The sequence below is a fragment of the Lagenorhynchus albirostris genome, chromosome 20 (genome assembly GCF_949774975.1).
Source record: "Lagenorhynchus albirostris chromosome 20, mLagAlb1.1, whole genome shotgun sequence".
NCBI classification, from domain to species: Eukaryota; Metazoa; Chordata; class Mammalia; order Artiodactyla; family Delphinidae; genus Lagenorhynchus; species Lagenorhynchus albirostris.
The window spans coordinates 43,131,015-43,144,525 of NC_083114.1; the positions used below are offsets into that span (position 1 = coordinate 43,131,015).

General features: G+C 46.3%; 1 protein-coding gene across 6 annotated transcripts in view; it reads right to left on the reverse strand.

Moving 5' to 3' along the window:
• The window catches only part of PLEKHM1 (pleckstrin homology and RUN domain containing M1), a 50,978-nt gene that overhangs the window by 18,969 nt on the left and 18,498 nt on the right, over nucleotides 1–13,511 (reverse strand). For all 6 annotated transcript variants that reach the window (XM_060133169.1, XM_060133166.1, XM_060133168.1 and 3 more), the window contains one exon: nucleotides 10,719–11,124. In XM_060133169.1, the coding sequence (XP_059989152.1) occupies nucleotides 10,719–11,124 (406 nt within the window). The remainder of the gene's footprint in view (nucleotides 1–10,718; nucleotides 11,125–13,511) is intronic.

Below are 13,511 nucleotides of genomic sequence, written 5' to 3' on the forward strand. Positions count from 1 at the left end.
TCCACTCATCAGCTGACGGACGTTTGGGCTGTTTCCACTTTTTGGCAATTATGAATAATGCTGCAGGGAACCTTGACATACAAGTTTTTCTGTGGACACTCGTCTTCTGTTCCCTTGGTACATACCTAGGAGTGGAACTGATGGGTCATATGATAACTATGTTGAACTTCTGAAGAATTTCCAAACTGTTTTCCTAAGTGGCTGCACCATTTTACATTCCCACCAGCAACATATGAGGGTTCCAATTTCTCCACCACCTCTCCATCATTTGTTATTATCTGTATTTTTGATTATAGCCATCCCATATGGCTGTAATAAGAAATGCAATCTTATGGTTTTGATTTGCATTTCTCTAACATCTAATGACACTGAGCATCTTTCCATGTGCTTATTGGTCATTTGTATATTTTCTTTGGAGAAAAGTCTATTCAAATCCTTTACCCATTTTTAAATTGGTTTACTTGTCCTTTTGTTCTTGTGTTATGGGTTGAACTGTGCTCCACCCCCAAAAAAAGATATGTTGAAATCCTAACCCTCAGTACCTCAGAATGTGACGTTAGGTGACAGAATGTGAAAACAGGGTTGCTGCAAATGCAGTTAGTTAAGATGAGGTCATACTGGGGTAGGGTGGGCCCTTCATCCAGCGTGACTGATGTCCTTATAAGAGGAGAAAAGACGCACAGAGAGAGAACACCATGCGAAGACAGAGACACAGAGGGAGGCCACCATGTGATGACGGAGGGAGGGCCTGGAGTGATGCGTCTACAAGCCAGAGAATGCCCAAGATTGCTGGAGACACTACACGTTAAGAGAAAGGCGTGGAACAGATTGTGCTTCAGAATCTCCAGAAGGAACCAATCCTGCCTCCATTTGGATTTGGACTTCTAGCCTTCAGAATATCAGATACAGTAGTTCCCCTTTATCTGTGGTCTCACTTTCTGCGGTTTCAGTTACCCACAGTCAACTGTGGTCCAAAAATATTAGGTGGAAAATTCCAGAAATAAACAATTCGCAAGTTTCACATTGCGTGCATTCCGGGTAGTGTGATGAAGTCTTGCACCGTCCTTCTCCATCCCGCCTGGGCCGTGAATCATCCCTTTGTCCAGTGTATCTCACCCATTTGTCACTTACTTAGTAGCCCTCTTGGTTATCAGATCTCCTGTCATGGTATCACAGTGCTCGTGTTCACGGAACCCTTATTTTACTTAATAATGACCCCAAAGCACGAGACTAGTGATGCTGGCAATTCGGATCTGCCAGACAAGCCGTAAAGTGCTTTCTTTAAGTGAAAAGGTGAAAGTTCTCAACTTAATAAGGAAAGAAAGAAATTATATTCTGAGGTTGCTAAGATCTACGGTAAGAATGAATCTTCTGTGAGAAGAAGGAAAAGGAAATTTGTGCCAGCTTTGCTGTTGCACCGCAAACTGCAAGAGTTATGGCCACAGCATGTGATAAGTGCTTAAAGGCATTAAATCTGTACAATAAGATATTTTTTTTGGGGGGGGGCAGGCCACATTCACATAACTTTTATTACAGTATACTGTTATACTTGTTCTATTTTATTATTTGTTATTGTTGTTAATCTTTTACTGTGCCTAATTTATAAATTAAACTTTATCATTGGTATGTATGTATAGGAAAAAATACACTATATATAGGGCTAGGTACTATCTATGGTTTCAGGCATTTACTGGGGGTCTTGCAACGTATCCACTCAGATAAAGGGGAGCTACTGTAATACATTTCTGTAGTTTCAAGCCATCCATTTTATGGTCTTTTGTTATAGAAGCCCTAGGAAACAAACACAAGTTACAATGTTTTTTTTTTATATTCTGGACACTAGGCCCTTGCCAGATACATGATTTGCAAATAACTTCTCCAATTCTGTGAGCTGTCTTTTTACTTTCTTGATGTTGTCCTTTAAGGCACAAAATTTTTAAATTTTGATGAAGTCCAATTTATCTATTTTTCCCTTTGTCTCTGTGCTTTTGGTATCGCACTTAAGAAGCCATTGCCTAAGCCAAGGTTACAAAGACTTACTCCTATGTTTTCTGCAAAGAGGTTTACAGCTTTAGCTCTTACATTTAGGTCTACAATCAATTTTGAGTTAATTGGTTTTTAAAAAGAATTAATGAATTTTTGGCTGCGTTGGGTCTTCATTGCTGTGCACGGGCGTTCTCTAGTTGCGGCGAGCGGGGGCTACTCTTTGTTGTGGTGCGTGGGCTTCTCTTGCTGCAGAGCACAGGCTCTAGGCGCGTGGGCTTCAGTAGTTGTGGCACGCAGGCTCAGCAGTTGTGGCTCGCGGGCTCTAGAGCGCAGGCTCAGTAGTTGTGGCGCACAGGCTTAGTTGCTCCGCGGCATGTGGAATCTTCCTGGACCAGGGCTCAAATCCATGTCCCCCGCATTGGCAGGCGGATTCTTAACCATTGCGCCACCAGGGAAGTCCTGAGTTAATTTTTGTGTAGGGCGTGAGGAAGGGATCCACCTTTATTCTTTTGCATGTGGATATCCAGTTGTCCCAGCACCATTTGTTGAAGGGATGTAGGGTTTTTCAGCACTGCTTGTAGGGTTTGAGATGAGGGAGGCGTGGGTGAGCAGGACCCAGAGACCTCACTAGCTCCCTCTGCCTCTGCTCCCCACTTCTGAACAGGCCCCTGCGGCTCCAGGCAGCCAGGCCCTAGCCCTTCCCTTCTGTTGCTGTCTCTCCGAGCCTGAAGTTGCTCACTGGCTGAGGAAAGTGGGTGGCTCTGGGGTCAGGAGGCTTGTAGGAATGGACTCTGCCTCCTTTTCTTCACTATTTCAAGTGCTCCCTGCCTTTCCGTGCCTAAGTGTGGAAGAGCAGAGGTGAGGAAGCTGGCTGGGCGCCTAAGTGGCTGTCTACACAGAGGAAATGAGTCACCTGAGGGGTGGGACAGCCCAGCTGTTTTGTTAAGTGCCACCGACCTCATCCTGATGTTGCTATTTCCACCCCCTAAATTAAGACTGCCCTCCCTGCTCCCGCAGACAGGGAATGGGGGAGCAGGGCTTGGAGCTACCCAGAATGCCCAGAAGGATTTGTTTGGACAGTTTAATCCATTAAGATGCTGCCAAATTTTCTGAGTCAGGAGCTTGGAGGTGGGCGGGGGGCGGGGGGGGGGGCTCACAGAGCTGGGCCTCCAGAGCTTCCTCCCCAAACCCTCAGATTGGCAGGTGCTTCCTTCTGCCAGTGACAGGACAACGTGTCAATCAGGGTGACTGCTAGGGACTATTTACAGCTCTGAACAAAGCCTGTCTAAGTCATCATGACCCAGGGGAACTCCCCAGGGGAAATGGGCTGGAGGAGCAATCACATGGCTGTCCAGGCCACCTCCTGGAGCCTGGCACACACACCTGGGAAACCCTGCAACGCTGCAGCCCCGGATAATGGCCCTAATGGGAGAGACCACTCTCCCTTGAGGCTCAGCTCAGGGGTCATCCATCGCCTTCTCCTGGAAGCTGTCCTTACTCACTCACCCCCAGCTGGGTTTGGGATCCCTTCTGGGCTCCCATGGCATTCTGTGTTCACCCCCATCCTAGCACCTACAAAGCTGTTTGGAATGGTCATCCTTCTTTGTGCCGGGCACAGAGCTATAAAAGATGAGGGGATACACCTTGACTATCCAACTATCTTTAACATAAAGTAACACGGATGGGGTGAGGAAACAAGGCAGGAGACAGATGTGGATTTTGAGATGGTGTAGGCTCACTGGTGAGGGCCTCTCTCTCCTTGTAGATGTTCACATCTGGTCCAGTGGCCCCAGGCCGGCCACCAGGAAGTGATACTCTAGGGAAAACCTTTTGTTCTCTTAAGCAATAGAGAAAAACAGCAGGAAAACTGGGTCCTTGGAGCTTCTGCACGTGGGCCTGGACTGAGCTCTGCGGCTGTGCCCCCCTCCAGGACCCCCAGTTATTACACGGAGCGGGGGAGAGGGCAGCACACCACTGTTTCCCCTCCCCCACTAAACCTTCCTGCCTCCTGCTCATTCAGGGCCCCATATCTGGCCCGTTCGCTGCCCCTTTAACAGTGGGGGGAAATCACCAATGACCAAGGATCTAAGCCAGAGCAGCACCTGCCACCAGGACCCAAGACAGAAGAATGACCCTTGGAGTTACTACAGGGACCGGGACACTGTGTACAACAGCTAAATCCCAGAGAGGGGACTGGCAGAGGAGTGGGACGTCAGGTCTCCGGACCACTTTCAAAAAATCCCTTTAAAAAAAAAAAATCCCTTTTGTTCAGTCTGTCCTCATTATGTCAGGCCAAGGGACTGCCTGTTCCCCCTCCTGGGGGAGGGGACCACATGCCAGAGGCCAGTGGTCCATGAGGGCAGTGATTAGGGCCAAGTCTTAGAATTCAGACTGTCCTCTGGGAGTTAAACTGAGAAACCAACTCACGACCTTCCGGATGCCACAGAGTCACCCTAGTTTCCCCACTCCTGTCCTTCCCAGCACTTATCACCAGTGTAATTATGATGCAGATAGTTATTTGTCTAACATAGTGTCTGTCCCCAAGGAGCTGAGCCTTTGTCCTGTTCCATCGCTGTACCAAGTGTAGTGCTTGGCCCATAGTTGGGGCTTTTAATTAAATTCATTAAAAACAAATTTTTAAAGAAAGACTGAATGGCTCTCGGGATTATAAAACTTGATAGTGACTCCCTCCCCCCCATAAAGTGTCAGATAAATAGCAGTGACTAAATGACAGAAGCATAGAAAGATGAGAATCGCAGGGGCAGCACAGTGACTATCTCCTGAGAAGGGAATGGACGGACCCACAGCTCCCCTCTAGAGACAGACTCTGGGAGGGGCGAGCATCCGAGGTTCTCACGCTGAACTCGGCACCCGGTGCTTCGATTCCACGGTCCCCAAGCAACCCTGCAGCAACCAGACTCCCCTGATGCCGGCCAGGAGGCGGAGGGTGACCTGGTCAGACCAACCTGCCCGCCCCAGGCACCTGGTGGAGCACTTCTCAGTGTAAACTTACAAGCTGGCATCTCGGGAGTCTCTGAACAATTTGAGAACTATTCACTGATACCTATGCTTTCCCAGGTACAGTGCTCAGAACTGACAATATAGAAGTGGACGTGGGACTTCCCTGGTGGCGCAGTGGTTAAGACTCCACGCTCCCAATGTAGGGGCCCCGGGTTCGATCCCTGGTCGGGGAACTAGATCCCACACGCATGCCGCAACTAAGAGTTTGCATGCCACAACTAAGGATCTGGCAAGCCACAACTAAGGAGCCCGCCTGCCGCAACTAAGACCCGGTGCAACCAAATAAGTACATAAAATAAATATTTAAAAAAACAAGTGAACAGACGTGGTCTTTCGTATCATGGAGCTAATATCCTGGACAGAAATACAGGAAATAAACATGTAAACAATGAAAGCGATAACAGAATCTAACCTAGTGATGAGTGTCATAAAATGAAGCAGGTAAATGGGAAAGACAGTCATCGGGGATGGTGCTTTTGAAACAGGGTGGTCAGGGAAGGCTGAAACGACAGTGAGGAAAAGCAGTGAGTTGGGAAAGGGTCCAGGCAGAGGGAACAGCAAATGTAGAAGCTGGGGCTGGAAGGAGCGGGCTCTGGAAGCAGGTGCACGGAGGCAGTGCGGGGGTGGAGGCGGTGGGGACCATCAAAGCTTGGTGAGCAGAGGAGGAGCTTTGCTGACGAGGTAAGCTGTTCTGTCCATCAGCTCTAGGACCCTGGCAAGATAGGATGTCGGAGCCAGCAAAGCAGAAGCCAGACCCTCGACAGGGGTGAACTCACCACAGTCAAGGCCACGCTGGGGAGCCCTGTTGCGGGCCACAGCCACTGTCCACAAGGGACATCCCTTTCCTCTAGCTCGAGTGGGGGCTTCAGAGCCTTTCTCTTCAACCTTCGGTGTGTGCTGCTGGTTTTATAGTCACAACCTTCAGGGTCTTGTGACATTCTGGGCCTAAAGCCACCTTCAAGACAGCAAAAACTGGGGAACTCCCTGGTGGTCCAGTGGTTAGGACTTGGCGCTTTCACTACGGTGGCCCGGGTTCAATCCCTGGTTGGGGAACTAAGATCCCCTAAGCTGCAAGGCCCGGCCCCCCCCCAAAAAAAGAGAGCAAAAACTGAGAGTTTGACCCACACTTACACAGTTCCATGATTTACACAGTCATACTCGATAAATGGAACTAAGTCAATCAGATATCCATTTGGAAAACACCTACCTCACACCATATACAAAAACTAATCCCAGATGAACCATAAACCTAATTGTAAAAGGTAAAATATGAAAGCTTCTAGAAGAAAATACAGGGATTTCCACAGCCTTCATAGCCTTGGGGTAGACACAGATTTGAAAAATAGACACAAAACACATTGATCCAAAACAAAAAGACTGATAAATTGAAGTTCATTAAAATTAAGAACTTCTGGGACTTCCCTGGTGGTCCAGTGGGTAAGACTTTGAGCTCCCAATGCAGGGGGCCTGGGTTTGATCCCTGGTTGGGGAACTAGATCCTGCATGCATGCCACAACTAAAAAGTCCACATGCTGCAACTAAAAACCCCACATGCCACAATGAAGACCCCGCGTGCTGCAATTAAGACCCGGCGCAGCCAAAGTAAATAAATAAATAAATAAATTTTAAAAATTAAGAACTTCTGTTCAACAAAAGATATCATTAAGATATTTAAAAGGCCGGCCATAGACTGTAAGAAGATATTTGCTATAAACATATATTTCTCTCCAGTAAAAGACACATCCACAGTATATAAAGAGCCCCTACAAATCAATAAGGAAAACACATACAACTCAATTTAAGAATGAGACAATTGTAGTGAGGTGGATGGACCTAGAGTCTGACATACAGAGTGAAGTAAGTCAGAAAGAGAAAAAGAAATACCATATGCTAACACGTATATATGGAATCTTAAAAAAAAAGTGGTTCTGAAGAATCTAGGGGCAGGACAGGAACAAAGATGCAGACGTAGAGAATGGATTTGAGGATACGGGGAGGGGGAAGGGTAAGCTGGGACGAAGTGAGAGAGTGTCATGGACTTATAAATACTACCAAATGTAAAATAGATAGCTAGTGGGAAGCAGCCGCATAGCACAGGGAGATCAGCTCGGTGCTTTGTGACCACCTAGAGGGGTGGGATAGGGAGGGTGGGAGGGAGATGCAAGAGGGAGGAGATATGGGGATATATGTATATATATAGCTGATTCACTTTGTTATAAAGCAGAAACTAACACACCACTGTAAAGCAATTATACTCCAATAAAGATGTTAAAAAAAAAAAAGAATGAGACAATGACTTTAAAGGATGCTTCCACAAAGCAAATGAAAAGGTATCAATATCATTAGTCATCAGCGAAATGCAAATTAAAACCACGGTGAGATATCACTACACACCTACTAGAGTGGCCAAAATGTAGAAGATTGATAATACCATTGACTATGATAAATAGCAATGAAAATGCTCATATATTGCTACTGTGAGTATAAGTTAACACAAGCACTTTAGAAAACCGTTTGGCAGTATCTATTAGAGCTAAACATATGCCTACCCAGTGACCTAGCAATTCCACTCTTAGATGTACACCCAGAAATGAGTACACAGGTTCACTGAAAGGCAAGTACAAGAATGCTCACAGCTGCTTTCTTCATAATAGCCCAAACCTGAAAACAACCCAAACGTCTGTTAATGGGAGAATGGATAACGATGTTGTGATATATTCTTACAGTGGAAGACTACAGAATGATGGAAAAGAGCAAACTACAGCTACAGGCTACAGGTACAGATGAATCTCACAGACATAGTGTTCAGTGAAACAAGTAGAAGAGTACATACTGTATGATTCCATCTACAGGAAGTTCAACGACAGGACAAACTTTATGGACTAGAAGTGAGAACGGTGGTTTCCTCTGGAGCAGGGCAGCGAGTGGCAGAAGGCATGAGGGAACCTTCTGGTGGCTGGAAATGTTCTGACTCTTGATCTGGATGGTGGTTACAGAGTGTGTATGATATATAATTATTCACTGAGGTGTACACTGAGGCTCTGGGTACTTTAAATACACCATTCCTCAAAAAATTTTTAAAGGAGAAAAGTAGGACAATTCAATGGGGAAATAATAGCCTTTTCAACAAATGGTGCTCATACAGCTGTATAACCACATGCAAAAAAATGAAGTTAGATCGTAGATTTAAATGTAAGAGATGAAACTGTAGAATTTTTAGAACACATGGGAGTAAATCTTCACGACCTTGGATTAGGAAATGAGTACTTAGGTATGACACCAAAAGCACAAGTGACGAAAGAAAAGACAGACAACAGCAAAATTTAAAACTTTTATGCTTCAAATGATATAATCAAGAAAGTGAAAAGACAACCCACAGAATGGGAGAAAAATCTGCAAATCATTTATCTAATAAGGGTCTAGTGTCCAGAATATATAAAGAACTATAACTCCATTTATTAAATAACCCAATTTAAGAATGGGCAGGGACTTCCCTGGTGGCGCAGTGGATAAGACTCCACGCTCCCAGTGCAGGGGGCCCGGGTTTGATCCCTGGTGGGGGAACTAGATCCCACATGCACGCCGCAGCTAAGAGTTCGCATGCCACAACTAAGACCCAGCGCAACCAAATAAATAAATATAAAAAAAAAAAAGTCTGTGACAACTGTAATCTGTTAAAAAAAAAAAAGAATGGGCAGATGTTTTGAATGGACATTTCTCCAAAGAAAACACACAAGTGGCAATAAGCATTTAGATAAAAAGATGCTCAGTATCATTAGTCATCAGGGAAATGCAAATCAAAACCATAATGAGATACCACTTGTCACCCACTAGGATGGCTATAATAAAAGCAAAACCAAGAAAAACAGACAGTAAGAATTGCTGGTGAGGATGTAGAGGAATGCACTGCTGGTTGAAATATAAAACAAGGCAGCTGCTCTTGGCAGTTCCTCAAAAGGTTATATATAGCTACCATATGAGCCCAAAATTCTGCTTCAAGGTATGCATTCAAAAAGGTTAAAAACATATGTCCAAGCAAAAAATTATACATGAATGTTCACAGTAGCATTATTCATAATAGCCAAAAGGTAGGAAAAACGCCAATGTTCATGAACTTATTAATGGATAAATAAAATGTGATACATCCATCTAATGAAATCTACAATGGGATACTGCTCAGCAGTGAGAAGGAATGAAGCACTGATACAGGCCACAACATGGATGAAACATTTTGCAAACTGAAAGAAGCCAATCACAAGTGTCACATATTACATGATTCCATTTATGTAAAATGTCCAGAACAGGCAAATCTATAGACAAAGGAGATGAGTGGTTACCAGGGGTTGAGCGGGGTGAGGTAGGAGGGGAAAGGGACAGGAGTGATCGCTAATGGGTAGGGGGTTTCTTTTATGGGAGACGAAAATGTTTTAAAATTAGACTGTGGTGATGGTTGTACAAATCTGTAAATATACTAAAACAAATTGAATTATACACTTTAATTAGGTGAATTGTATGGTATGTGAATTATATCCCAATAAAGCTGTTAAAAAAAGAGAGTGGACATGCCTCTTCTATAGTCTATTTCATGGCGCTGGCCCATCCTGAGTTATAGGATCTGAAAGCTACAGGCCAAAGGAGAGATGTGTGTGGATGGAACTGAAAGAGCAAGGTTATATCCCCAACACAAGCCCCAGACAGCGGCTAGGATGAGCTCTGGGTTTTATGTGTCTGGGTCCACGTGCACTCCAATTCCTACTTCTGCTTTTCATGACCCAAGAACAAATGTGAAATGGCACAAGAGCTTGGGTTCACAGCTTGACGACTGCTTCCCGGGGCCCACAGTTCCAGCCTCTACCCTCGGGGCTCTCTCCAGGACAGTCCCAGAGCTGGCTTCCTCAGGTCATCAACACACTGGATTGGCTTATTCTAGAACAGCGCTGTCCCACAGAAATACAATGCAAGCCACACAGGTCACCTTAAACGTTCTAGTGGCCACATTTTAAAAAGTTTAAAAAAACAGGTGAAATTAATTTTAATAATATATTTTATTTAAAATACATATTTTAAATGTTTTCATTTTAACATGATCAATAATCAAATTACGAATGACACATTTTACATTCTTTTTTTTCCCACTAAGTCCTCAGAATCCAGTGTGTATCTTACTCAGCTTATCTCAGTTCGGACGAGCCACGTTTTAAGTGCTCCAGAGCCACACGTGGCTAGTGGCTGCCCAAGTGGACAGTGCAGCCCGACATCTGCTTCGTGTTGCAAAATGAGTATTTTCAAAGCCTGGTGCTTTACGAAAATGTTAATTTAATTTAATAATAACAAGTACTGAGGAGGAAACCAAAGCTCAGTGAGGTGAAGGGCCTCGCCTAAGGCATAAGGGCATAACCCCTGAGTGGCAGGGGTTAAGGGAAGAGAGTCTGAGGTTGGGTGAGAATCCCCTGCTCCACAGGGTCCATGTGCAGATGACAGGAGACACCCATGGGAAGAGATGGGCGCACAGCCCGGCTCACATCCACCACTCACACCCCAAGGAACATGAGCTCCATCACCACAATGCTGTTAATACCAAACCATGCAGGGCGAGAGGCTCAGGGGGAAAAGGCAGAGACCACTCGGGGTCACTAGCTGGAGAAACCCCGCACCGCCTCTGAGACATTCACCAGCCCCCCCCTCCCCAAAACCCAGCTTGTACCACTCACCGGACTGGTGGGCGAGGGGACCACAAGGCTCAGTCGAGGTCCATCCTCCTCCGGAGGCTTCCGCTGGCCACTTCCTTGGCCGACTGCTCTGGTTGCCTCCCTCACCGGACTAGGAGGCTGCTGGCCTGAAGTGCTCCCCCAAGGGACAGCTTGGGCACTGCCCGGCTGTGGCCAGCCCAGGGCGCCAGGTGCCTGGGAAAGCGGCTCCTGCTTGCGGTCCCCATCTCGAGTCCCCGGGGATGCTTGGGCGGGGCGGGGCTCTGCAGGTACCTCAAAGCGCAGGGGTGTGCTGGTGTCCAGGCCGCGGAGGGCGAGCAAGGCCTGCAGCGTGGGAACCTCCGCTTCGTGGCTCAGTCTGTCGGTTGGCACAGAGTTCACCTGGGCTTTGCTGAATTCCGACAACACCCTGGAAGTTTTTAAACAAAGAAACCTGTGTGACGGGCTTGTCAGCTAGAATGCCCAAGGCTAAGTGGAAAACTGCTGTTTTGTGATTGAACAAAAAACAAAACAGAACAACCCCCAACCCCTTAATCATCGCTGCGCTCCCAGCTCACACACACAGACGCTCCCACCAAAGTTGCTGCCCGGCTGGGACTTGGGCAGGTTGGGTAGGCAGGTGAGTTGTGCGGCCCAGGATCTCAGCTGACAGAGCCCACAAAGCAGAGGACAGGACTAGGGGCGAATGGGAACTGACCGCCTTTCAGCCTCTGAACAGGCTAACGGTGGGCCTGAAGAGCCGGCTCAGCCAGACAGCTGTGTGGCCGGTCCCTGCCCCAAGGCGACCTCAGCAGTGCCTCGGTGAACAGCACGTCTCAGAGCTGGGCTCCAAGACTCCGCTCCCTGGGACACGGGCTTGGGCGAAGTGAGGACCCGCTTTGCTCCTGGAACAGTACCTGGGCAGCAGGGTCGGGGTGAGGGGCTAGGTGTGGATCCACAGAAGCCTCAAGTCCCCAGAAGCTGCTGCTGGAGCACAGTGCATACAAGCTGTGCAGTGTGTGTGTCCGTGTACACGGGGATGTGTTCCTGATGGGACTGGCACGTTCTGCCCCTCAGTGGTGTGTCTGGGGCCGGGGGAGCCAATGTCACTGCCTTTGTGTACACACACACACACACACACACACACACACACACGCACAAACACAGTTCTGGGACTTCTGGAATGTGCACTGGCTAGTGGCTGCTTCTCCCTCCCTCTCCTGAGGCTTCCGAGAATCCAAGTTCTGTTTCTGAAGTAAACCTACTTGCTGTCTCCACCTCTGCTTATGAATCCAGTGAGGACATCATGGGCAAATACAGGTTCTGGTGGCAAGAAAGCTGTCTGGAGCCCAAGAGATCTCACCATCGCACGTATCTGCCCTAATGGCTTAGACTGGGTGCAGAAGACACATCAAACTCTCCTTAATGCGGTGACGGAAAAGAGGATTTTAGAACTCAAGTTTTCATCTGATTGTCTTCTAGGTGAGCTCTGCTCTTATTTACACCATCATAACCCCAAACAACATAGACATTTTGGACAAGAAAAGGTGACCAACCCATGCATTTCTGGGCAACTGATTTTCAACAGAGGTACTGAGACATTTCAGTGGGGAAAGAATAGTCTTTCAACAAATGGTGCTGGGCTAAGTGAATAGTTCCATGCAAAAGAATAAAGTTGGACTCATCTCACAGCATATAAAAAAATTAACCCCAAATGGATCAAAGACCTAAAGGTAAGAGCTAAAACTATAAAACTCTTAGAAGGAAAGAGGTGTAAAGCTTCATATCTTTGGATCAGGCAATGGTTTCTTAGATATGACATCTAATGCATAAGTGGCTAATAAAAAATATAATAAAAATATTTGCATATAAAATGTGCAAATATTATTATATATCTGATAAGAGTCTAGTACCCAGAATATACAGAGCTCTTACAACTCAACAATAAATAACCCAATTTAAAAACAGGCAAAGGACGGGACTTGCCTGCTGGTCCAGTGGTTAAGAATCCGCCTTAAAATGCAGGGGACGCGGGTTTGATCCCTGGTCAGGGAACTAAGATCCCACATGGCACAGGGCAACTAAGCCCACGTGCTGCAAGTAGAGAGAAACCCGTGGGCCGCAACAAAGAGCCCATGTGCTACAACTAAGACCCGATGCAGCCAAAAATAAATAAATAGTACAGATGAACTGGTGTGCAGGGCAGAAATAGAGACAGAGATGTAGAGAACAAACGTATGGACACCAAGGGGGGAAAGTGGTGGTGGTGGTGGTGGTGGGGTGGTGGGGTGGTGGGATGATTTGGAAGATTGGGATTGACATGTATACACTGATATGTATAAAATGGATAACTAATAAGAACCTGCTGTATAAAAAAATAAATAAAATTCAAACAAAAATAAATATTTTTAAAAAGAAAAAAAGCACAATGCTTTCAAAAAATAAATAAATTAAAAATAGGCAAAGGAAAAAAAATAGGCAAAGGATTTGAATAGACATTACTCCAAAGAAGATATATAAATGGCCAATGAAGACATGAAAAAGTGCTCAGAATCATTAGACAATAGTGAAATACAAATCAAAACCACAGGATGGCTATAATAAAAGAGACAGAGAGGGCTTCCCTGGTGGCGCACTGGTTGAGAGTCCGCCTGCTGATGCAAGGGACACGGGTTCGTGCCCCGGTCCGGGAAGATCCCACATGCCGTGGAGCAGCTGGGCCTGTGAGCCATGGCTGCTAAGCGTACACGTCCGGAGCCTGTGCTCCGCAACGGGAGAGGCCACAACAGTGAGAGGCCTGCGTGGAGAAATTGGAAC